Source organism: Leptodactylus fuscus, assembly GCF_031893055.1.
Source record: "Leptodactylus fuscus isolate aLepFus1 chromosome 2 unlocalized genomic scaffold, aLepFus1.hap2 SUPER_2_unloc_3, whole genome shotgun sequence".
Classification (NCBI taxonomy): domain Eukaryota; kingdom Metazoa; phylum Chordata; class Amphibia; order Anura; family Leptodactylidae; genus Leptodactylus; species Leptodactylus fuscus.
In genome coordinates this window covers 209,032-235,449 of record NW_027439804.1, presented here as the reverse complement: position 1 = coordinate 235,449, position 26,418 = coordinate 209,032, and the positions used below count along the sequence as shown (strand labels likewise).

At 47.6% G+C, this 26,418-nt stretch overlaps 1 protein-coding gene across 2 annotated transcripts in view; it reads right to left on the bottom strand.

Annotated features, from left to right (window-relative positions):
- LOC142186338 (uncharacterized) overlaps positions 1 to 26,418 on the bottom strand; it is a 252,710-nt gene that overhangs the window by 31,102 nt on the left and 195,190 nt on the right. For both annotated transcript variants that reach the window (XM_075261165.1, XM_075261166.1), the window contains one exon: positions 5,664 to 5,758. In XM_075261165.1, the coding sequence (XP_075117266.1) occupies positions 5,664 to 5,758 (95 nt within the window). The remainder of the gene's footprint in view (positions 1 to 5,663; positions 5,759 to 26,418) is intronic.

Here is a 26,418-nt window from a genome sequence, read left to right as displayed (position 1 = left end):
GTACAGGAGCGGCGAGCTCCACCCCCTATATAGATGTACCCCAGGACTCAGCAGCGCCATCTACCTGCTGACTGTCTGGTACATGTATGAGTGCAGGAGCGGTGAGCTCCACCCCCTATATAGATGTACCCCAGGACTCAGCAGCGCCATCTACCTGCTGACTGTCTGGTACATGTATGAGTGCAGGAGCGGCGAGCTCCACCCCCTATATAGATGTACCCCAGGACTCAGCAGCGCCATCTACCTGCCGACTGTCTGGGACATGTATGAGTGCAGGAGCGGTGAGCTCCACCCCCTATATAGATGTACCCCAGGACTCAGCAGCGCCATCAACCTGCTGACTGTCTGGTACATGTATGAGTACAGGAGCGGCGAACTCCACCCCCTATATAGATGTACCCCAGGACTCAGCAGCGCCATCTACCTGCTGACTGTCTGGAACATGTATGAGTACAGGAGCGGCGAGCTCCACCCCCTATATAGATGTGCCCCAGGACTCCACAGCGCCATCTACCTGCTGACTGTCTGGTACATGTATGAGTGCAGGAGCTCCACCCTCTATATAGATGTGCCCCAGGACTCAGCAGCGCCATCTACCTGCTGACTGTCTGGTACATGTATGAGTGCAGGAGCTCCACCCCCTATATAGATGTACCCCAGGACTCAGCAGCGCCATCTACCTGCTGACTGTCTAGTACATGTATGAGTGCAGGAGCTCCACCCCCTATATAGATGTACCCCAGGACTCAGCAGCGCCATCTACCTGCTGACTGTCTGGTACATGTATGAGTGCAGGAGCTCCACCCCCTATATAGATGTACCCCAGGACTCAGCATCGCCATCTACCTGCTGACTGTCTGGTACATGTATGAGTACAGGAGCGGCGAGCTCCACCCCCTATATAGATGTACCCCAAGACTCAGCATCGCCATCTACCTGCTGACTGTCTGGTACATGTATGAGTACAGGAGCGGCGAGCTCCACCCCCTATATAGATGTACCCCAGGACTCAGCAGCACCATCTACCTGCTGACTGTCTGGTACATGTATGAGTACAGGAGCGGCGAGCTCCACCCCCTATATAGATGTACCCCAGGACTCAGCAGCGCCATCTACCTGCTGACTGTCTGGTACATGTATGAGTGCAGGAGCTCCACCCCCTATATAGATGTACCCCAGGACTCAGCAGCGCCATCTACCTGCTGACTGTCTGGTACATGTATGAGTACAGGAGCGGCGAGCTCCACCCCCTATATAGATGTACCCCAGGACTCAGCAGCGCCATCTACCTGCTGACTGTCTGGTACATGTATGAGTGCAGGAGTGGCGAGCTCCACCCCCTATATAGATGTGCCCCAGGACTCAGCAGCGCCATCTACCTGCTGACTGTCTGGTACATGTATGAGTACAGGAGCGGCGAGCTCCACCCCCTATATAGATGTGTCCCAGGACTCAGCAGCGCCATCTACCTGCTGACTGTCTGGTACATGTATGAGTGCAGGAGTGGCGAGCTCCACCCCCTATATAGATGTACCCCAGGACTCAGCAGCGCCATCTACCTGCTGACTGTCTGGTACATGTATGAGTACAGGAGCGGCGAGCTCCACCCCCTATATAGATGTACCCCAGGACTCAGCAGCGCCATCTACCTGCTGACTGTCTGGTACATGTATGAGTGCAGGAGCGGCGAGCTCCACCCCCTATATAGATGTACCCCAGGACTCAGCAGCGCCCCCTACCTGCTGACTGTCTGGTACATGTATGAGTGCAGGAGCTCCACCCCTTATATAGATGTACCCCAGGACTCAGCAGCGCCATCTACCTGCTGATTGTCTGGTACATGTATGAGTACAGGAGCTCCACCCCCTATATAGATGTACCCCAGGACTCAGCAGCGCCCCCTACCTGCTGACTGTCTGGTACATGTATGAGTGCAGGAGCTCCACCCCCTATATAGATGTACCCCAGGACTCAGCATCGCCATCTACCTGCTGACTGTCTGGTACATGTATGAGTACAGGAGCGGCGAGCTCCACCCCCTATATAGATGTACCCCAGAACTCAGCAGCGCCATCTACCTGCTGACTGTCTGGTACATGTATGAGTGCAGGAGCGGCGAGCTCCACCCCCTATATAGATGTGCCCCAGGACTCAGCAGCGCCATCTACCTGCTGACTGTCTGGTACATGTATGAGTGCAGGAGCTCCACCCCCTATATAGATGTACCCCAGGACTCAGCAGCGCCATCTACCTGCTGACTGTCTGGTACATGTATGAGTGCAGGAGCTCCACCCCCTATATAGATGTACCCCAGGACTCAGCAGCGCCATCTACCTGCTGACTGTCTGGTACATGTATGAGTGCAGGAGCGGCGAGCTCCACCCCCTATATAGATGTGCCCCAGGACTCAGCAGCGCCATCTACCTGCTGACTGTCTGGTACATGTATGAGTGCAGGAGCTCCACCCCCTATATAGATGTACCCCAGGACTCAGCATCGCCATCTACCTGCTGACTGTCTGGTACATGTATGAGTGCAGGAGTGGCGAGCTCCACCCCCTATATAGATGTACCCCAGGACTCAGCATCGCCATCTACCTGCTGACTGTCTGGTACATGTATGAGTACAGGAGCGGCGAGCTCCACCCCCTATATAGATGTACCCCAGGACTCAGCAGCGCCATCTACCTGCTGACTGTCTGGTACATGTATGAGTGCAGGAGCGGCGAGCTCCACCCCCTATATAGATGTACCCCAGGACTCAGCAGCGCCCCCTACCTGCTGACTGTCTGGTACATGTATGAGTGCAGGAGCTCCACCCCCTATATAGATGTACCCCAGGACTCAGCATCGCCATCTACCTGCTGACTGTCTGGTACATGTATGAGTACAGGAGCGGCGAGCTCCACCCCCTATATAGATGTACCCCAGAACTCAGCAGCGCCATCTACCTGCTGACTGTCTGGTACATGTATGAGTGCAGGAGCGGCGAGCTCCACCCCCTATATAGATGTGCCCCAGGACTCAGCAGCGCCATCTACCTGCTGACTGTCTGGTACATGTATGAGTGCAGGAGCTCCACCCCCTATATAGATGTACCCCAGGACTCAGCAGCGCCATCTACCTGCTGACTGTCTGGTACATGTATGAGTGCAGGAGCTCCACCCCCTATATAGATGTACCCCAGGACTCAGCAGCGCCATCTACCTGCTGACTGTCTGGTACATGTATGAGTGCAGGAGCGGCGAGCTCCACCCCCTATATAGATGTGCCCCAGGACTCAGCAGCGCCATCTACCTGCTGACTGTCTGGTACATGTATGAGTGCAGGAGCTCCACCCCCTATATAGATGTACCCCAGGACTCAGAAGTGCCATCTACCTGCTGACTGTCTGGTACATGTATGAGTGCAGGAGGGGCGAGCTCCACCCCCTATATAGATGTACCCCAGGACTCAGCAGCGCCATCTACCTGCTGACTGTCTGGTACATGTATGAGTGCAGGAGGGGCGAGCTCCACCCCCTATATAGATGTGCCCCAGGACTCAGCAGCGCCATCTACCTGCTGACTGTCTGGTACATGTATGAGTGCAGGAGCGGTGAGCTCCACCCCCTATATAGATGTACCCCAGGACTCAGCAGCGCCATCTACCTGCTGACTGTCTGGTACATGTATGAGTGCAGGAGGGGCGAGCTCCACCCCCTATATAGATGTGCCCCAGGACTCAGCAGCGCCATCTACCTGCTGACTGTCTGGTACATGTATGAGTGCAGGAGCGGTGAGCTCCACCCCCTATATAGATGTACCCCAGGACTCAGCAGCGCCATCTACCTGCTGACTGTCTGGTACATGTATGAGTACAGGAGCTCCACCCCCTATATAGATGTACCCCAGGACTCAGCAGCGCCATCTACCTGCTGACTGTCTGGTACATGTATGAGTACAGGAGCGGCGAGCTCCACCCCCTATATAGATGTGTCCCAGGACTCAGCAGCGCCATCTACCTGCTGACTGTCTGGTACATGTATGAGTGCAGGAGCGGCGAGCTCCACCCCCAATATAGATGTACCCCAGGACTCAGCAGCGCCATCTACCTGCTGACTGTCTGGTACATGTATGAGTACAGGAGCGGCGTGCTCCACCCCCTATATAGATGTACCCCAGGACTCAGCATCGCCATCTACCTGCTGACTGTCTGGTACATGTATGAGTGCAGGAGCTCCACCCCCTATATAGATGTACCCCAGGACTCCGCAGCGCCATCTACCTGCTGACTGTCTGGTACATGTATGAGTACAGGAGCTCCACCCCCTATATAGATGTACCCCAGGACTCAGCAGCGCCCCCTACCTGCTGACTGTCTGGTACATGTATGAGTACAGGAGCGGCGAGCTCCACCCCCTATATAGATGTACCCCAGGACTCAGCAGCGCCCCCTACCTGCTGACTGTCTGGTACATGTATGAGTACAGGAGCGGCGAGCTCCACCCCCTATATAGATGTACCCCAGGACTCAGCAGCGCCATCTACCTGCTGACTGTCTGGTACATGTATGAGTGCAGGAGCGGTGAGCTCCACCCCCTATATAGATGTACCCCAGGACTCAGCAGCGCCATCTACCTGCTGACTGTCTGGTACATGTATGAGTACAGGAGCGGCGAGCTCCACCCCCTATATAGATGTACCCCAGGACTCAGCATCGCCATCTACCTGCTGACTGTCTGGTACATGTAAGAGTACAGGAGCGGTGAGCTCCACCCCCTATATAGATGTACCCCAGGACTCAGCATCGCCATCTACCTGCTGACTGTCTGGTACATGTATGAGTACAGGAGCTCCACCCCCTATATAGATGTACCCCAGGACTCAGCAGCGCCATCTACCTGCTGACTGTCTGGTACATGTATGAGTACAGGAGCGGGGAGCTCCACCCCCTATATAGATGTACCCCAGGACTCAGCAGCGCCATCTACCTGCTGACTGTCTGGTACATGTATGAGTACAGGAGCGGGGAGCTCCACCCCCTATATAGATGTACCCCAGGACTCAGCAGCGCCATCTACCTGCTGACTGTCTGGTACATGTATGAGTGCAGGAGCTCCACCCCCTATATAGATGTACCCCAGGACTCAGCAGCGCCATCTACCTGCTGACTGTCTGGTACATGTATGAGTACAGGAGCGGCGAGCTCCACCCCCTATATAGATGTGTCCCAGGACTCAGCAGCGCCATCTACCTGCTGACTGTCTGGTACATGTATGAGTACAGGAGCGGCGAGCTCCACCCCCTATATAGATGTACCCCAGGACTCAGCAGCGCCATCTACCTGCTGACTGTCTGGTACATGTATGAGTGCAGGAGCTCCACCCCCTATATAGATGTACCCCAGGACTCAGCAGCGCCATCTACCTGCTGACTGTCTGGTACATGTATGAGTACAGGAGCTCCACCCCCTATATAGATGTACCCCAGGACTCAGCAGCGCCATCTACCTGCTGACTGTCTGGTACATGTATGAGTGCAGGAGCTCCACCCCCTATATAGATGTACCCCAGGACTCAGCAGCGCCATCTACCTGCTGACTGTCTGGTACATGTATGAGTACAGGAGCGGGGAGCTCCACCCCCTATATAGATGTACCCCAGGACTCAGCAGCGCCATCTACCTGCTGACTGTCTGGGACATTCTCCTCCGGGCAGTCCTGGGAATACAGAGGACTCAGGGGACATCTCTCGGGGGGATTTCTCTTACTGGATCCATCTGTGGAGACACAAACACACAGTGACGGGATACATGAGCTGCTGGAGATCTGTCTACACATCAGACATTTCTGGGGTGACCCTAAATAACATCTTTCTACTGCACCCCAATATAATCCAGGCTGCCCCACATTGAGAACGATAGAAAGAAAAGAGTGAAGGATAAAGAGCGAGAAGAAAAAGAAGAAGATAGAAAGAGAAAAAGAATTGGAGGCAGACAACTCTGGGGGACATGACGTAAAATATGTGACCCCAATAATATGTCCCCTCTGATGTCACATAGGTCATTCCTTCTTCTCCATCACCTACTTCTACATGTCTGTTATCTCTGTTGACACTCAAGTGACATAAAACAGATGAGTTTTTGATTTTCTTCTGTATTTGGCGTCAGGACGTCTCTTTAGTGTCCGGCAGTGTCCGCCCAACATCCGGCCATCTCATTGTCCACGATTGATATTTCCCCATGTTCATCACTGCCGTGCCGAGATTGTCAGGAAAGAAATCCAGGTAGGAGTCCAAAAAACGAACTCTGAGGGACAAGTTACCCCTGAGTTATTGTAGGGTTGTAGCCGTCATGGTCATTTGGAGATTTGTGGTTTCCTCTGTCGGCTTCGCTGCTCTTCCAGTGCTCTCATTTGGGACCTACAACAATCCCTTCCTTGGTTTTAGCATCACTTACACAAGGAGACATTGGAGACCAGAAGCAGGTGTGTCCATGGCTTTATATGAAGAGGAGGCAGAATAATCCTGCGAGGGTCGGCTGGGGTCAGTCATTGACGTGTCGGCCATTCCTTCAAGATATGGAGACTTGTCTTATCTCCGCTGTCCCACTCGCACACAAAACATTTACTGGAGCCAAGCGGCAACCCCATAACAAGCAGCTACGTAAACCCCGGGATATTGTCCAGCAATACTTTTCATATTGAATTTTTCCATAAGAATTTTCATGTCTCTCGTTTGAGTCGCATCAGATAATGGCACAGAAGGAAAATAACTAAAAATGAGATTATGCAAAAACTATATGTGCAATCTGATGGCAGCGTAGAAAGTCACATAGAAAACACAATAATCCATGGGCCAAAAAATAGACAAAAGCAAAAAGACAAAGAGGGACAGAGACTCAAAACTGGAGCCAACAACCCCCACCCAGTGTTTGTGACAAGGGCGGGATTGTGATGGCGACAATCAGAGCCCCTTTACAATTGTAGGACTTGTAGGGTCTTCTTGGCCTACAGAGGATGGCATGAGACCAATGGTGACCTGGTGAGATGGACGACGTCCAGAGCTGTGTGGTATAGAAGGCCACAGCTTGTCTGGTCCAAGTATACAGAAGAAATACTGAAAAAAAGTCCCTGCAGACGGTCACAGAAACACGCAGAGCATTGCAGCTGCTTGTCTATGGGGCTTTATGGCCACAGACTGGTCCAAGTGCCTCAATGACCCAGTCCACTATGTCACTTAAAGGAGACCCCCCCCCCTCAGAGGACTGATATTATACTCTAAGAGTAGGTCAATGTAGGCTATGTAAATGTGGTAGCCATATTAACATAGCCAGGACCTTGGGACCGCCCTGATCTCAGACGTCTGATGACATGTGACCATGGCAATCTTAGGAGGGGGGGGGGTCTTCATAGGCTTTCATTTTTGTGCCACAGGAGCTATCGGGCTCACCATAGGAATATCAATGTATTGTAAAGGGTTAATATTGTTAGATTTCTCTGCCAGATACAAAGGTGCACGGTCACAGTCTAGGACTCCATGAACACAACACAGTGGGACAGAGTTTGCAGCAGAATACAGTCAGTGCAGGATCGGACCTGCTCTATTCTGCCCCGTATCATCGGAACGGATCAGGAACCCCCATAGACCTGCAAGTATCATGGAATGTAATCGGACATCACTGCAAGTGTCACCTGACAGTGGAAGGCCACTCGTGTGCATGGGGTCTAAACCAATGGTCATAAACCAGAGCACAACCAAGTTTTTGGAATGTTCTGTACATTAGGAAGGGGCGAGTGTATAGAATACTAGTCATCCCGTTTGATATTAGCTGACTACTTGCTTCCCAGTTATTGTTGAATTGCCCGTCTATCTTGGGGTGTCAGTACACGACATGGGTTCCCCCAATCGATAAGCAGTGTTGCTTCTTGTTTATAGTCTTTCACTTGCTGGAATCCCTTGCAGAAAGGATTTTTTTTTGGCAACTGGCATCAGCATCTGGAATTTTTGCGTTCCTCTGTAGGGTTATAGGTTAGACGTGATGGCCCCCAGTCTACATCCAGCCTCATCTACTAGCTCACCAGATTGTCTTTGTCCCAAAATTCAGTGGAATTCTTGTTCTCATGATCCTTCGAACCCTCCATAAAATATTTGATATTTGTGGGATCATCTGATCAGTGATGGAAAGACTAGGGCAGGAGAGATGAAAGGAACATGGGATGTCATAAGGAGCGAATGGAGGGACAGCCGGTGCCACTGCCGCCTCCCCCGAGAAACAAACCGCTGGCAAAGCGGAAATAAGAAAGCAAAATGTAGTGGTGACCGAAACAAAGGGAGCCATAGAGTAATCTGTAGTACAAGGATCAATCACTTACACAGTAGTCAAAGAGTTCATAGGTACGGTATCAAAGGGGTGCGAGTGGCGGCTTCTTAAAGGGATGTAGTGAACTTGAAGTGATTGAAAGGGAAGGTAAGTACAGTAAATGCTGTACCTATAAATTATATATCTATTATTCGAATGCTGTGACCCCACAATTAGTGGCGTAACTAGGAATGGCGGGGCCCTGTGGTGAACTTTTGACATGGGCCCCAAAGTATTATGTCCCTTATTGGCCCCTGCACACAGTATTATGTCCCATAGTGGCCCCTGCACACAGTATTATGTCCCATAGTGGCCCCTGCACACAGTATTATCCCCCATAGTGGTCCCTGCACACAGTATTATGTCCCATAGTGGCCCCTGCACACAGTATTATCCCCCATAGTGGCCCCTGCACACAGTATTATGTCCCATAGTGACCCCTGCACACAGTATTATCCCCCATAGTGGCCCCTGCACACAGTATTATGTCCCATAGTGGCCCCTGCACACAGTATTATGTCCCATAGTGGCCCCTGCACACAGTATTATACCCCATAGTGACCCCTGCACACAGTATTATGTCCCATAGTGGCCCCTGCACACAGTATTATCCCCCATAGTGGCCCCTGCACACAGTATTATGTCCCATAGTGGCCCCTGCACACAGTATTATGTCCCATAGTGGTCCCTGCACACAGTATTATGTCCCATAGTGGCCCCTGCACACAGTATTATCCCCCATAGTGGTCCCTGCACACAGTATTATGTCCCATAGTGGCCCCTGCACACAGTATTATCCCCCATAGTGGTCCCTGCACACAGTATTATGTCCCATAGTGGCCCCTGCACACAGTATTATGTCCCATAGTGGCCCCTGCACACAGTATTATCCCCCATAGTGGTCCCTGCACACAGTATTATGCCCCATAGTGGCCCCTGCACACAGTATTATGTCCCATAGTGGTCCCTGTACACAGTATTATGTCCCATAGTGGTCCCTCCACACAGTATTATGTCCCCATAGTGGTCCCTGCACACAGTATTATGTCCCATAGTGGCCCCTGCACACAGTATTATACCCCATAGTGGCCCCAGTACACAGTATTATGTCCCCATAATGGTCCCTTCACACAGTATTATGTCCCATAGTGGCCCCTGCACACAGTATTATGTCCCATAGTGGCACCTACACACAGTATTATGTCCCATAGTGGCCCCTGCACACAGTATTATGTCCCATAGTGGCCCCTGCACACAGTATTATCCCCCATAGTGGCCCCTGCAAAAGTATTATGTCCCATAGTGGTCCCTGCACACAGTATTATGTCCCATAGTGGCCCCTGTACACAGTATTATGTCCCATAGTGGCCCCTGCGCACAGTATTATGTCCCATAGTGGCACCTACACACAGTATTATGTCCCATAGTGGCCCCTGCACACAGTATTATGTCCCATAGTGGCCCCTGCACACAGTATTATGTCCCATAGTGGCCCCTGCACACAGTATTATCCCCCATAGTGGCCCCTGCACACAGTATTATGTCCCATAGTGGTCCCTGCACACAGTATTATGTCCCATAGTGACCCCTGCACACAGTATTATGTCCCATAGTGGCCCCTGTACACAGTATTATGTCCCATAGTGGTCCCTGCACACAGTATTATGTCCCATAGTGGTCCCTGCACACAGTATTATGTCCCATAGTGACCCCTGCACACAGTATTATGTCCCATAGTGGCCCCTGCACACAGTATTATGTCCCATAGTGGCCCCTGCACACAGTATTATGTCCCATAGTGACCCCTGCACACAGTATTATGTCCCATAGTGGCCCCTGCACACAGTATTATGTCCCATAGTGGCCCCTGCACACAGTATTATGTCCCATAGTGGCCCCTGCACACAGTATTATGTCCCATAGTGGCCCCTGCACACAGTATTATGTCCCATAGTGACCCCTGCACACAGTATTATGTCCCATAGTGGCCCCTGCACACAGTATTATGTCCCATAGTGACCCCTGCACACAGTATTATCCCCCATAGTGGCCCCTGCACACAGTATTATGTCCCATAGTGGCCCCTGCACACAGTATTATGTCCCATAGTGACCCCTGCACACAGTATTATACCCCATAGTGACCCCTGCACACAGTATTATGTCCCATAGTGGCCCCTGCACACAGTATTATGTCCCATAGTGGCCCCTGCACACAGTATTATGTCCCTTATTGGCCCCTGCACACAGTATTATGTCCCATAGTGGCCCCTGCACACAGTATTATGTCCCATAGTGGCCCCTGCACACAGTATTATCCCCCATAGTGGTCCCTGCACACAGTATTATGTCCCATAGTGGCCCCTGCACACAGTATTATGTCCCATAGTGGCCCCTGCACACAGTATTATGTCCCATAGTGGCCCCTGCACACAGTATTATGTCCCATAGTGGCCCCTGCACACAGTATTATGTCCCATAGTGGCCCCTGCACACAGTATTATCCCCCATAGTGGCCCCTGCACACAGTATTATCCCCCATAGTGGCCCCTGCACACAGTATTATACCCCATAGTGGCCCCTGCACACAGTATTATGTCCCATAGTGGTCCCTGCACACAGTATTATGTCCCATAGTGGCCCCTGCACACAGTATTATCCCCCATAGTGGTTCCTGCACACAGTATTATGTCCCATAGTGGCCCCTGCACACAGTATTATGTCCCATAGTGGCCCCTGCACACAGTATTATCCCCCATAGTGGTCCCTGCACACAGTATTATGCCCCATAGTGGCCCCTGCACACAGTATTATGTCCCATAGTGGCCCCTGCACACAGTATTATGTCCCATAGTGGCCCCTGCACACAGTATTATGTCCCATAGTGGCCCCTGCACACAGTATTATACCCCATAGTGACCCCTGCACACAGTATTATGTCCCATAGTGGCCCCTGCACACAGTATTATCCCCCATAGTGGCCCCTGCACACAGTATTATGTCCCATAGTGGCCCCTGCACACAGTATTATGTCCCATAGTGGTCCCTGCACACAGTATTATGTCCCATAGTGGCCCCTGTACACAGTATTATGTCCCATAGTGGCCCCTGCGCACAGTATTATGTCCCATAGTGGCACCTACACACAGTATTATGTCCCATAGTGGCCCCTGCACACAGTATTATGTCCCATAGTGGCCCCTGCACACAGTATTATGTCCCATAGTGGCCCCTGCACACAGTATTATCCCCCATAGTGGCCCCTGCACACAGTATTATGTCCCATAGTGGTCCCTGCACACAGTATTATGTCCCATAGTGGCCCCTGTACACAGTATTATGTCCCATAGTGGTCCCTGCACACAGTATTATGTCCCATAGTGGTCCCTGCACACAGTATTATGTCCCATAGTGACCCCTGCACACAGTATTATGTCCCATAGTGGCCCCTGCACACAGTATTATGTCCCATAGTGGCCCCTGCACACAGTATTATGTCCCATAGTGACCCCTGCACACAGTATTATGTCCCATAGTGGCCCCTGCACACAGTATTATGTCCCATAGTGGCCCCTGCACACAGTATTATGTCCCATAGTGACCCCTGCACACAGTATTATCCCCCATAGTGGCCCCTGCACACAGTATTATGTCCCATAGTGGCCCCTGCACACAGTATTATGTCCCATAGTGACCCCTGCACACAGTATTATACCCCATAGTGACCCCTGCACACAGTATTATGTCCCATAGTGGCCCCTGCACACAGTATTATGTCCCATAGTGGCCCCTGCACACAGTATTATGTCCCTTATTGGCCCCTGCACACAGTATTATGTCCCATAGTGGCCCCTGCACACAGTATTATGTCCCATAGTGGCCCCTGCACACAGTATTATGTCCCATAGTGGCCCCTGCACACAGTATTATGTCCCATAGTGGCCCCTGCACACAGTATTATGTCCCATAGTGGCCCCTGCACACAGTATTATGTCCCATAGTGGCCCCTGCACACAGTATTATGTCCCATAGTGGCCCCTGCACACAGTATTATGTCCCATAGTGGCCCCTGCACACAGTATTATCCCCCATAGTGGCCCCTGCACACAGTATTATCCCCCATAGTGGCCCCTGCACACAGTATTATACCCCATAGTGGCCCCTGCACACAGTATTATGCCCCATAGTGGCCCCTGCACACAGTATTATGTCCCATAGTGGTCCCTGTACACAGTATTATGTCCCATAGTGGTCCCTGCACACAGTATTATGTCCCCATAGTGGTCCCTGCACACAGTATTATGTCCCATAGTGGTCCCTGCACACAGTATTATGTCCCATAGTGGCCCCTGCACACAGTATTATACCCCATAGTGGCCCCAGTACACAGTATTATGTCCCCATAATGGTCCCTTCACACAGTATTATGTCCCATAGTGGCCCCTGCACACAGTATTATGTCCCATAGTGGCCCCTGCACACAGTATTATGTCCCATAGTGGCCCCTGCACACAGTATTATGTCCCATAGTGGCCCCTGCACACAGTATTATCCCCCATAGTGGCCCCTGCACACAGTATTATGTCCCATAGTGGTCCCTGCACACAGTATTATGTCCCATAGTGGCCCCTGCACACAGTATTATGTCCCATAGTGGCCCCTGCGCACAGTATTATGTCCCATAGTGGCACCTACACACAGTATTATGTCCCATAGTGGCCCCTGCACACAGTATTATGTCCCATAGTGGCCCCTGCACACAGTATTATGTCCCATAGTGGCCCCTGCACACAGTATTATCCCCCATAGTGGCCCCTGCACACAGTATTATGTCCCATAGTGGTCCCTGCACACAGTATTATGTCCCATAGTGGCCCCTGTACACAGTATTATGTCCCATAGTGGTCCCTGCACACAGTATTATGTCCCATAGTGGTCCCTGCACACAGTATTATGTCCCATAGTGACCCCTGCACACAGTATTATGTCCCATAGTGGCCCCTGCACACAGTATTATGTCCCATAGTGGCCCCTGCACACAGTATTATGTCCCATAGTGACCCCTGCACACAGTATTATGTCCCATAGTGGCCCCTGCACACAGTATTATGTCCCATAGTGGCCCCTGCACACAGTATTATGTCCCATAGTGACCCCTGCACACAGTATTATCCCCCATAGTGGCCCCTGCACACAGTATTATGTCCCATAGTGGCCCCTGCACACAGTATTATGTCCCATAGTGACCCCTGCACACAGTATTATACCCCATAGTGACCCCTGCACACAGTATTATGTCCCATAGTGGCCCCTGCACACAGTATTATGTCCCATAGTGGCCCCTGCACACAGTATTATGTCCCATAGTGGCCCCTGCACACAGTATTATCCCCCATAGTGGCCCCTGCACACAGTATTATGTCCCATAGTGGTCCCTGCACACAGTATTATGTCCCATAGTGGCCCCTGCACACAGTATTATGTCCCATAGTGGCCCCTGCACACAGTATTATGTCCCACTGCGGACACCCATAAATAATTATTATACTCTGGGGTCTTTTCAGAGCTCAGAGTATAATAATGGGAGACCCGGGGGAATAAAAACATAAAAAACTACTGTTTCTTACCTGTCCCCCGGCTCCTACGCTGTCGGCCTTCTTCAATGATGGGACGCAGGCCGGGGTCATGGGACGTCAGAGACGTCAGACAACTAGGCCTGAGCTGAGGCTTGCCCGGATCGTGGAGAGGTAATTAACAGTGTTTTTTATGTTTCTTACCTCTCCCGGGCCTCAGATCATTATACTTGGGGGGTCTGTGCAACGCATTTTGCTCCGCCCACTGTTATGTTGACTCCGCCCATTCTCATTCATTTTTCATGTGCTCCCACACAGTATAATCCTCCTACAGTCACCTGTACATTATATGTCCCCCCGCCATCTCTCCCCCAGTTTCATATAACCCTCCATCTCTGCCCCCAGTGCCATGCCGTTCTGCCCCCCTTCATCTGCCCACAGTTTCATGTCCCTCCATCTCTGTCCCCAGTGTCATGCCGTTCCCCCCCTTCATCTGCCCCAGCTTCATGTCCCCCCCATCTTTGCTCTCAGGGTCATGCCGCACCCCCCCCTCCCCTTCATCTGCCCACAGTTTCATGTCCCCCTATCTCTTCCCCCAGTTTCATGTTCCCCCATCTCTGCTCAGAGTTTCATGTCCCTCCATCTTTGTTACTAACACCTAACCGCCCCTCAATAACGACTGGACGTGTTAACCCTTTCGATCTCGCTGTGAGACATCACGGCGTGATCGAAAGGGATCCGCCGGCAATTGAACCCGATCGGCACCCCCCGCGACGAGATTGGGGGGTGCCGATGTCAGTAAAAGGTAGCCAGGGGTCTGGCCAGTAACCCCCAGCTCCGGAGCCCCCACATACCTGGAGCTCACTTCCTCTGTAGCTTGCAGGACACTGAATGCTGTGTCTTGTAAGCTACTGTGCAGAATCAGTTGGTGCTTTCATCAAAGCATCAACTGATTCAAGTGTCCTAAAGGGACACATGAAAAAGTAAAAAATAAAGTGTATGAAAAAAGTAATAAAGTTATAAAGACCAAAAATCACTTTATTTCTATACAAAATGAATTATATAAAAAAAAGCACTAAAAATTAAAAAAAGCAATGCATATTTGGTATCTCCGCGTCCGTAACAACCTGTACAATAAAACTGAAATAATATTTAATGTACACAATGAATGTCGGGAAAAAAAAATGAAGTAATGATTTTTTGCCATCTCATCCTACAAAATATGCTATAAAAAGTGATCAAAAAGTCATATGCACCCCACAACAGTGCCAATAAAAAGCACAGGTTGTTCCGCAAAAAATAAGCCCTCAACCAACACTGTCAACCGAAAAATAAAAATGTTACGCCTCTCAGAAGATGGCGATGCAAAAATCATTGATTTATGTCCCCAAATGTGTTTTTGTTTTGCAGAATTAGTATCGCATAAAAAAATAACATAAATGAGGTAACGCAGTAACCGTACCGACCCGCAGAATAAAGGTCACATGTTACTTATACTGTACGCTGCATGGCAAAAAATTTAAAATGTAAAACTCAATGCCAGGATTGATTTTTTTTTTTTTTAAGTCCAGCAACAAAGAGTTAATAAAATGTATTCAATAAGTTGTAGACACCCAAAGATGGTGTCATTACAAAATGCATCTTATCCCGCAAACAACAAGCCCTTATATGGACACTCCCCCCCCCAAAAAAATCGCCAAATTATTACAACACGACTGGCTGCGGCAGGAGAGGAATATATAAGCTGTGTGAATGAATATCAGGGACACCCCAGATTTACAGCTTATGAGGGAAAAGACACCAGAAGTGACCCCCAAAGTGACCCCCAGAGCAACTCCCCCAATCATAGGAGCTATGGGGACATAGTAGGGAATTTGGTGTCTGCAATGTCCTCCGCACAGCTTATATATTCCCTCTTCACCATCCCCTGTGCAGTCACGTCTGGGATACTAATACTCACTACACCCCCTGATAAATTCTTTGAGGGGTGCAGTTTTCAAAATTAGGTCACTCCTTTGGGGAATCCACTTTTCTGGTACCTTACAGGCTCTACAAACATGACATGGCGTCCAGATACCAAACATCCAAATCTGTGCTCCAAAAGCCGCATCGCGCTCCTTCCCTTCTGCGCCCTGCTGTGTGCCCAAACTGCAGTTTATGCCACATGTATGACACATGTATGACACTGGTGTACCCATTATATCGGACGTAATGTCATATGTGGGTATAAACTGATATTAGGGCACAGCCGGACACAGAAGGGAAGAAGAGTTATTTGGTTTTTGAAGCACAGACAGTTTGGTTTTTGGATGCCATGACACTTTTGCAGAGCTGAAACGCCAGTAAAGTGGAATCCCCTGATATGTGACCTTATTTTGGAAACTACACCCCTGAAGGATTTCTCCAGGGGTACAGAGAGCATTTTTAACCCCCAAGTGTTGCTATAACTTATTATCCATAAATGAATACACAGCTGACTGTGAGAGGTGAAAATGACAATTTTTCCAGGAATACGTCATTTCTGTGCGTAATATGTTGTGCCCGCCTTGTATCAGAGATGAACGCTCTGAAAGCTGTTGTGCCCGGGATACCACCCGCTTACCAGTTTTTGGAGTATCTCTGCTGACATAAGTTGGGCACAACATATCGGGTACTGAAATGGCGAATCTCTGGAAAATTTTCATTTTTAACTTCTCTATCAGTTGCGATTTCATTTCTGGAAACTTAATAAATGCAACATTCAGGGGTTAAAAATGCTCGCTACGCCACTTGATAAATCCCATCAGTGAGGTAGTGTCCAAAATGAGGTGACATGTCTGCAGATTCAACCTTATTGGCAATTCAGGGGCTTTGCAAAAGTGGCATGACTTCCAAAAACCAAACTGTGCTCCAAAAACCAAAATAGCGCTCCTTCCCTTCTGTGCCCGGCTGTGCCCAAACAGCCATTTCTACCCACATACAGCATTAAGTACGTTATCCGGGGTACACCAGTGTCATACGTGTGGGCATACACCACCATTTGGGTACACAGCAGGGCGTGAAGGAGCGATATGTGCTTTTGGAGTGCAGATTTAGATTCTTTGTTTTTGGACACCATGTCACATTTGCAGAGGCCCTAAAATTGTCCCTACAAAATAGGGTCACTTCTTGGCGAATTCCAGTTTACTGTCACCTGTGTAGTTTCTAAAACGGGGTCACATTTGAGGGGTTTCTATTGTATTGATACTTTAGGGGCTCAGCTAATGCGACATGGCACCTGAGAACTATTCCAGCAACATCTGCTTTCTAAAAGCCAAATAGCGCTCTTTCCATTCTGAGCCCCACGATGTACCCATACAGCAGATTATGGCCACATATGGGGTATTGCTGTGTTAAGAAGAAATTGTGTAACAAACTGTGGGGGGCTTTTAATTCTTCAACTACTTGCAAAATTAAAAATATGGCGCTAAATGGACGATTAATTGGGAAAAAAAAGTAATTTTTCATTTTTACGTCCCATTGTTAATAAAAATCTGTGAATCAGCTGTGAGGCCAAAATGTTCACCAAACTCCTAGATACATTCTATGATGGGTGCAGTTTCCAAAATGGGGTCACTTTTAGGGGGTTTCCACTTTATTGGTACACTAGGGGCTCTGCAAATGCGACATGGCACCTGAAAAATATTCCAGCAAAATCTGCCCTTCAAAAGCTGAACAGCGCTCTTTCCATTCTGAGCCCCACCATGTTCCCATACAGCAGATTATGGCCACATATGGGTCATTTCTGTGTTCAAGAGAAATTGTGTAACGAACTTTAGGGAGCTTTTTCTCCTTTATCCTCTTGTGAAAATGAAAAATTTGGGGCTAAATTGACAGTTTGTTGGAAAAAAGTACATTTTCATGTCCCAATGTTAATAAAATCTGTGAAACAGCTGTAGGGTCAAAATGCTCACTATACCCTTTGATATGTTCTGTGGGGGGTGTAGTTTCCAAAATGGGGTCACTTTTGGGGGGGTTTCCACTGTATTGGTACTCTAGGGGCTCTGCTAATGCGACATGGCACCTAAAATTATTCCAGAAAAATCTGCCATCCAAAAGCCAAATAGCGCTCCTTCCATTCTGAGCCCCGCCATGTTCCCATACAGCAGATTATAGCCACACATGGGGTATTGCTGTGTTCAGGAGAAATTGTTTAACAAACTGTGGGGGGCTTTCACTCCTTTAACCCCTTGTGAAAATGAAAACTTTGGGGATAAAGTGACATTTTAGTAATTTTTCTTTGACACATTCCAATGTTAGTAAAATCTGTGAAACAACTGTGGGGTCTAAATGCTCAGTACACTCCTTAATGAATTCTGTGAGGGGTGTAGATTCTAAAATGGGGTCACTTTTGGGGGGTTTCCATTGTTTTGGTATGCTAAGGGCTCTGCAAATGAGACATGCTGCCTGAAAATTATTCCAGCAAAATCTGCTGTTCACACACCCAGTGTCGCTCCTTCCCTTCCATGCGCTGCCGTGTACCCAAAAAATCAGTTTACACCCAGATGTGGGGGATTTCTGTGTACGGGAGAAATTGCATAACAAAATGTGAGATGCATTTTCTCCTTTAACCCTTTGTGAATGTGATAATTTTAGGTCTAAATGAATGTATTAGTGAAAAAAAATGAAATGTCTAAATTTGACCTCCATATTATGTTTATTCTTATGAAATGCTTAAAGGGTTAACAAACATCCCAAATGCTGTTTTGAATAATTTGAGGGGTGTAGTTTTGAAAATGGGGTGATTTATGGGGGTTTCTATTATATAGGCCTTTATAATTCCTTACAGAACTGAAGCGGTCCCTAAAAAATTAGTTTGAGGAATTTTCTTGTAAATCTGGAAAATCGCTGTTACACTTGTAAGCCTTGTAACGTCCAAAATAAATGAAAAGACAATCAAAAGATGATCCGATATAAAGCAGAGATATGGGAGATAATATTTATTCATGCATTTGGATGGTATGACTATCTGCCTGAAAAGCAGAGAATTTCACATTTTGAAAATTGCAATTTTTTACAAATTTCCATCAAATTTCCTAGTTTTTTTTTATAAATAAATACAAAAATATTGATTAGTGTTTACCACTAACATGAAGTATAATGTGTTACGAAAAAACAATCTCAAAATCACTTGTGTAAGTTAAAGCGTCTCAAAGTTATTGCCATTTAAAGTGACACATGTCAGTTTTGAAAAAAGAGGCCTGGTCCTTAATGCACTTCTGGGCCTGGTCCTTAACCAGTTAATCGCTTGTGTGTTCAACTCATCGGCGTCCTCCGGGTGCCAATGAGTTGAAACTAGAACATACCGCCCACCGACCGAGACAGTTGGAAGGTATGCTTTAGGCGACTCCTGTGTTTTGGTCGTTCAACCCCCGCCGGGGTCGCGAGCCACAGGTTGAGAACCACTGTAGTAGGGCATCTCAATAAATCAGAATCTCATCAGAAAGTTCTGGACTCTTCTCAGTGCTCAAAGGTGGTTTCAGATTGCCAAAAAAGGCAAAAAAAAAAACTATCAAGAAGGTTATTTTATATAAAAATGCTAAATCTTTTATTGTTTAAATCAAAAACAAAACTATAATTCAATGAATAAATGACCAAGGAACAATAATCCATCCAGGACACCAGAAAGAGAACCCTCTAATGGGGGCAAAATGGGATGAAAAATGACCCTACTCAATGGCAATAAAGGTTCAAGCGCCACCAAGTCACAAAGTGACCCAAACACGAGATCACTATACAAGTCCAATAAAGGCTAAAAGAACCTTCAGACGCAAAAGAGTCTATAAAGCACTGCCAACAGCACCCCAAAAAGTGCATATGGTTAGAAATAATAAGACCTTACCGTGTGGAGCCACGCCCTAATACGTCAGGGGGCGGGGCTCAGGGGGAATATGTCATGTGTCACTTTAAATGGCAATAACTTTCAGACGCTTTAACTTACACAAGTGATTTTGAGATTGTTTTCTCGTGACACATTATACGTCATGTAAGTGGTAAACACTGATCAATATTTGGAAAAATGGAAATTTGATGGAAATTTGGAAAAAACTGCAGTGTTCAAAATGTGAAATTCTCTGCTTTTCAGGCAGACAGTCATACCATCCAAATACATGAATAAATATTACCTCCCATATCTCTGCTTTATATTGGATCATCTTTTGATTGTCTTTTCATTTATTTTGGACGTCACAAGGCTTACAAGTGTAACAGCGATTCTCCAGATTTACAAGAAAATTCCCCAAACTAAATTTTTAGGGACGACTTCAGTTCTGAAAGGAATTATAAAGGCCTGTATAATAGAAACCCCCATAAATTACCCCATTTTCAAAACTGCCCCCCTCAAATTATTCAAAACAGCATTTGGGATGTTTGTTAACCCTTTAAGCATTTCATAAGAATAAAAATAATATGGCAGTGAAATTTAGACATTTCATTTTTTTCTACTAATACATTCATTTAGACCTAAAATGATCGCATTCACAAAGGGTTAAAGGAGAAAATTCATCTAACAGTTTGTTATGCCATTTGTCCCGAGCACAGAAATCCCCCACATGGGGGTGGAAACTGATTTTTGGGCAGACGGCAGCGCATAGAAGGAGCGACACTTGACATTTGAAAAGCAGAATTTGCTGGAATAGTTTTAGGCGCCATGTCTCATTTGCAGAGCCCCTAGAGGACCAAAACAATGGAAACCCCCCAAAAGTGACCCCCATTTTGGAAACTACACCCCTCACAGAATTCGTCAAGGGATAGAGTGAGCATTTTGACCCTACAGCCATTTCACAGATTTTACTAACCTTGGGAGGTGTAAGTGAAAAATGACTAAAAGTCCCTTTATCCCAAAAGTTTTCATTTTCACAAGGGGTTAAAGGAGATAAAGCCCCCCACATGGAAATACCCCATATGTGGTCATAATCTGCTGTATGGGAACATGGTGAGGCTTGGAACGGAAAGAGCCCTATTTGGCTTTTGGAGCTTTAGGTGTTTGGAATCTGGACGCCATGTCATGTTTGTAGAGCCTGTAAGGTAACAGAAAAGTGGAATTCCTAAAGAGTGACCCCATTTTGAAAACTGCACCACTCCAAGAATTTCACTCTGGGGGTCACTTCTGGTGTCTTTTCCCTCATATACTGTAAATCTGGGGTGTCCCCTGATATCCGCTCGCCAGTTGTGTTCTATCGATTTGGTGATTTGGGGTTTTTTATCCTCGCATTACTAGATGCTATATTTTTCTGGTGACACGGCCATATAAGGGCCTGTTGTTTGTAAGACGAGATGTATTTTGTAATGACACCATTATTGGGCGCCTACAACTTACTAAATTCATTTTATTAACTCTTTCTTGGTGGATTAAAAACCCCCAGCAATTCTGGCATAGCTTTTTACCCTGTCATTTTTTTTCGCCATGCAGCGTACAGTATAAGTAACATGTGACCTTTATTCTGCGGGTCGGTACGGTTACGGCGTGCAGTGTACAGTATAAGTAACATGTGGCCTTTATTCTGAGGGTCGGTACGGTTACGGTGTGCAGTGTACAGTATAAGTAACGTGTCCTTTATTCTTTGGGTTGGTACGGTTACGGAGTGCAGCGTACAGTATAAGTAACATGTGTCCTTTATTCTGTGGGTCGGTTCGGTTACGGCGTGCAGTGTACAGTATAAGTAACATGTGACCTTTATTCTGTGGGTCGGTACGGTTACGGAGTGCAGTGTACAGTATAAGTAACATGTGACCTTTATTCTGCGAGTCGGTACGGTTACGGTGTGCAGCGTACAGTATAAGTAACATGTGTCCTTTATTCTGTGGGTCGGTACGGTTACAGCGTGCAGTGTACAGTATAAGTAACATGTGACCTTTATTCTGTGGGTCGGTTCGGTTACGGAGTGCAGTGTACAGTATAAGTAACATGATGCTTTTATTCTGCTGGTCGGTACGGTTACAGCGTGCAGTGTACAGTATAAGTAACATGTGTCCTTTATTCTGTGGGTTGGTGCGGTTACGGCGTGCAGTGTACAGTATAAGTAACATGATGCTTTTATTCTGCGGGTCGGTACGGTTACAGCGTGCAGTGTACAGTATAAGTAACATGTGACCTTTATTCTGAGGGTTGGTACAGTTACGGAGTGCAGTGTACAGTATAAGTAACATGTGTCCTTTATTCTGCGGGTCGGTACGGTTACAGCGTGCAGTGTACAGTATAAGTAACATGTGACCTTTATTCTGAGGGTTGGTACAGTTACGGAGTGCAGTGTACAGTATAAGTAACATGTGACCTTTATTCTGAGGGTCGGTACGGTTACGGTGTGCAGTGTACAGTATAAGTAACGTGTCCTTTATTCTTTGGGTTGGTACGGTTACGGAGTGCAGCGTACAGTATAAGTAACATGTGTCCTTTATTCTGTGGGTCGGTTCGGTTACGGCGTGCAGTGTACAGTATAAGTAACATGTGACCTTTATTCTGTGGGTCGGTACGGTTACGGAGTGCAGTGTACAGTATAAGTAACATGTGACCTTTATTCTGCGAGTCGGTACGGTTACGGTGTGCAGTGTACAGTATAAGTAACGTGTCCTTTATTCTTTGGGTTGGTACGGTTACGGAGTGCAGCGTACAGTATAAGTAACATGTGTCCTTTATTCTGTGGGTCGGTTCGGTTACGGTGTGCAGTGTACAGTATAAGTAACATGTGACCTTTATTCTGTGGGTCGGTTCGGTTACGGTGTGCAGGGTACAGTATAAGTAACATGTGACCTTTATTCTGTGGGTTGGTGCGGTTGCGGCGTGCAGTGTACAGTATAAGTAACATGATGCTTTTATTCTGCGGGTCGGTACGGTTACAGCGTGCAGTGTACAGTATAAGTAACATGTGACCTTTATTCTGAGGGTTGGTACAGTTACGGAGTGCAGTGTACAGTATAAGTAACGTGACCTTTATTCTGCGGGTCGGTACGGTTACGGCATGCAGTGTACAGTATAAGTAACATGTTGCTTTTATTCTGTGGGTTGGTGCGGTTACAGAGTGCAGTGTACAGTATAAGTAAGATGTGACCTTTATTCTGCGGGTCGGTACGGTTACGGCGTGCAGTGTACAGTATAAGTAACATGTTGCTTTTATTCTGCGGGTCGGTACAGTTACGGAGTGCAGTGTACAGTATAAGTAACATGTGACCTTTATTCTGCGGGTCGGTTCGGTTACGGAGTGCAGTGTACAGTATAAGTAACATGTGTCCTTTATTCTGCGGGTCGGTACGGTTACGGTGTGCAGTGTACAGTATAAGTAACATGTTGCTTTTATACTGTGGGTTGGTGCGGTTACGGAGTGCAGTGTACAGTATAAGTAACATGTGACCTTTATTCTGTGGGTCGGTTCGGTTACGGAGTGCAGTGTACAGTATAAGTAACATGAGTCCTTTATTCTGCGGGTCGGTACGGTTACGGTGTGCAGTGTACAGTATAAGTAACATGTTACCGTTATTCTGTGGGTCGGTTCGGTTACGGAGTGCAGTGTACAGTATAAGTAACATGAGTCCTTTATTCTGCGGGTCGGTACGGTTACGGAGTGCAGTGTACAGTATAAGTAACATGTTGCTTTTATTCTGTGGGTTGGTGCGGTTATGGAGTGCAGTGTACAGTATAAGTAACATGTGACCTTTATTCTGCGGGTCGGTGCGGTTACGAAGTGCAGTGTACAGTATAAGTAACATGTGACCTTTATTCTGCGGGTCGGTACGGTTACGGAGTGCAGTGTACAGTATAAGTAACATGTGTCCTTTATTCTGCGGGTCGGTACGGTTACGGAGTGCAGTGTACAGTATAAGTAACATTTGTCCTTTATTCTGCGGGTCGGTACGGTTACGGCATGCAGTGTACAGCCTAAGTAACGTGACCTTTATTCTACGGGTCGGTATGGTTACAGAATGCAGTGTACAGTATAAGTAACATGTGACCTTTATTCTGCGAGTCAGAACGGTTACGGCGTGCAGTGTACAGTATAAGTAACATGTGACCTTTATTCTGCGGGTCGGTACGGTTACGGAGTGCAGTGTACAGTATAAGTAACATGTGACCTCTATTCTGAGGGTCGGTACGGTTACGGCGTGCAGTGTACAGTATAAGTAACGTGACCTTTATTCTGCGGGTCGGAACGGTTATGTCATGCAGTGTACAGTATAAGTAACATGTGACCTTTATTCTGCGGGTCGGTACGGTTACGGAGTGCAGTGTACAGTATAAGTAACGTGACCTTTATTCTGCGGGTCGGTACAGTTACAGTGTGCAGTGTACAGTATAACTAACATGTGACCTTTATTCTGTGGGTCGGTACGGTTACGGCGTGCAGTGTACAGTATAAGTAACATGTGACCTTTATTCTGCGGGTCGGTACGGTTACGGAGTGCAGTGTACAGTATAAGTAACGTGACCTTTATTCTGCGGGTCGGTACATTTACAGTGTGCAGTGTACAGTATAACTAACATGTGACCTTTATTCTGTGGGTCGGTACGGTTACGGCGTGCAGTGTACAGTATAAATAACATGTGACCTTGATTCTGCGGGTCGGTACGGTTACGGAGTGCAGTGTACAGTATAAGTAACATTTGTCCTTTATTCTGCGGGTTGGTATGGTTACGGCATGCAGTGTACAGCCTAAGTAACGTGACCTTTATTCTGCGAGTCGGTACGGTTACAGCGTGCAGTGTACAGTATAAGTAACATGTGACCTTTATTCTGCGAGTCAGTACGGTTACGGCGTGCAGTGTACAGTATAAGTAACATGTGACCTTTATTCTGCAGGTCGGTACGGTTACGGAGTGCAGTGTACAGTATAAGTAACATGTTGGTTTTATTCTGTGGGTCGGTACGGCTACGGAGTGCAGTGTACAGTATAAGTAACATGTGTCCTTTATTCTGAGGGTCGGTACGGTTACAGCGTGCAGCGTACAGTATAAGTAACATTTGTCCTTTATTCTGCGGGTCGGTACGGTTACAGAGCGCGGTGTACAGTATAAGTAACATGTGACCTTTATTCTGCGGGTCGGTACGGTTACGGTGTGCAGTGTACAGTATAAGTAACATGTGACCTTTATTCTGCAGGTCGGTACGGTTACGGCGTGCAGTGTACAGTATAAGTAACATTTGTCCTTTATTCTGCAGGTCGGTACGGTTACAGAGCGCAGTGTACCGTATAAGTAACATGTGACCTTTATTCTGCGGGTCGGTACAATTACCGCGTGCAGTGTACAGTATAAGTAACATGTGACCTTTATTCTACGGGTCGGTACGGTTACAGAGCGCGGTGTACAGTATAAGTAACATGTGACCTTTATTCTGCGGGTCGGTACGGTTACGGCGTGCAGTGTACAGTATAAGTAACATTTGTCCTTTATTCTGCAGGTCGGTACGGTTACAGAGCGCAGTGTACCGTATAAGTAACATGTGACCTTTATTCTGCGGGTCGGTACAGTTACCGCGTGCAGTGTACAGTATAAGTAACATGTGACCTTTATTCTACGGGTCGGTACGGTTACGGCGTGCAGTGTACAGTATAAGTAACATGTGACCTTTATTCTGAGGGTTGGTACGGTTACGGCGTGCAGTGTACAGTATAAGTAACATGTGACCTTTATTCTGCGGGTCGGTACGGTTACGGCGTGCAGTGTACAGTATAAGTAACATGTGACCTTTATTCTGCGGGTCGGTACGGTTATGTCATGCAGTGTACAGTATAAGTAACATGTGACCTTTATTCTGCAGGACGGTACGGTTATGGCGTGCAGTGTACAGTATAAGTAACATTTGTCCTTTATTCTGTGGGTCGGTACGGTTACGGCGTGCAGTGTACAGTATAAGTAACATGTGACCTTTATTCTGAGGGTCGGTACGGTTACGGCGTGCAGTGTACAGTATAAGTAACATGTGTCCTTTATTCTGTGGGTCGGTACGGTTACGGCATGCAGTGTACAGCCTAAGTAACGTGACCTTTATTCTGCGGGTCGGTATGGTTACAGAGTGCAGTGTACAGTATAAGTAACATGTGACCTTTATTCTGCGAGTCAGTACGGTTACGGCATGCAGTGTACAGTATAAGTAACATGTGACCTTTATTCTGCGGGTCGGTACGGTTACGGAGTGCAGTGTACAGTATAAGTAACACGTGACCTTTATTCTGCGAGTCAGTACGGTTACGGCGTGCAGTGTACAGTATAAGTAACATGTGACCTTTATTCTGCAGGTCGGTACGGTTACGGAGTGCAGTGTACAGTATAAGTAACATGTTGGTTTTATTCTGCGGGTCGGTACGGTTACGGAGTGCAGTGTACAGTATAAGTAACATGTTGGTTTTATTCTGCGGGTCGATACGGTTACGGCGTGCAGTGTACAGTATAAGTAACATGTGTCCTTTATTCTGAGGGTCGGTACGGTTACAGCGTGCAGCGTACAGTATAAGTAACATGTGACCTTTATTCTGCGAGTCAGTACGGTTACGGAGTGCA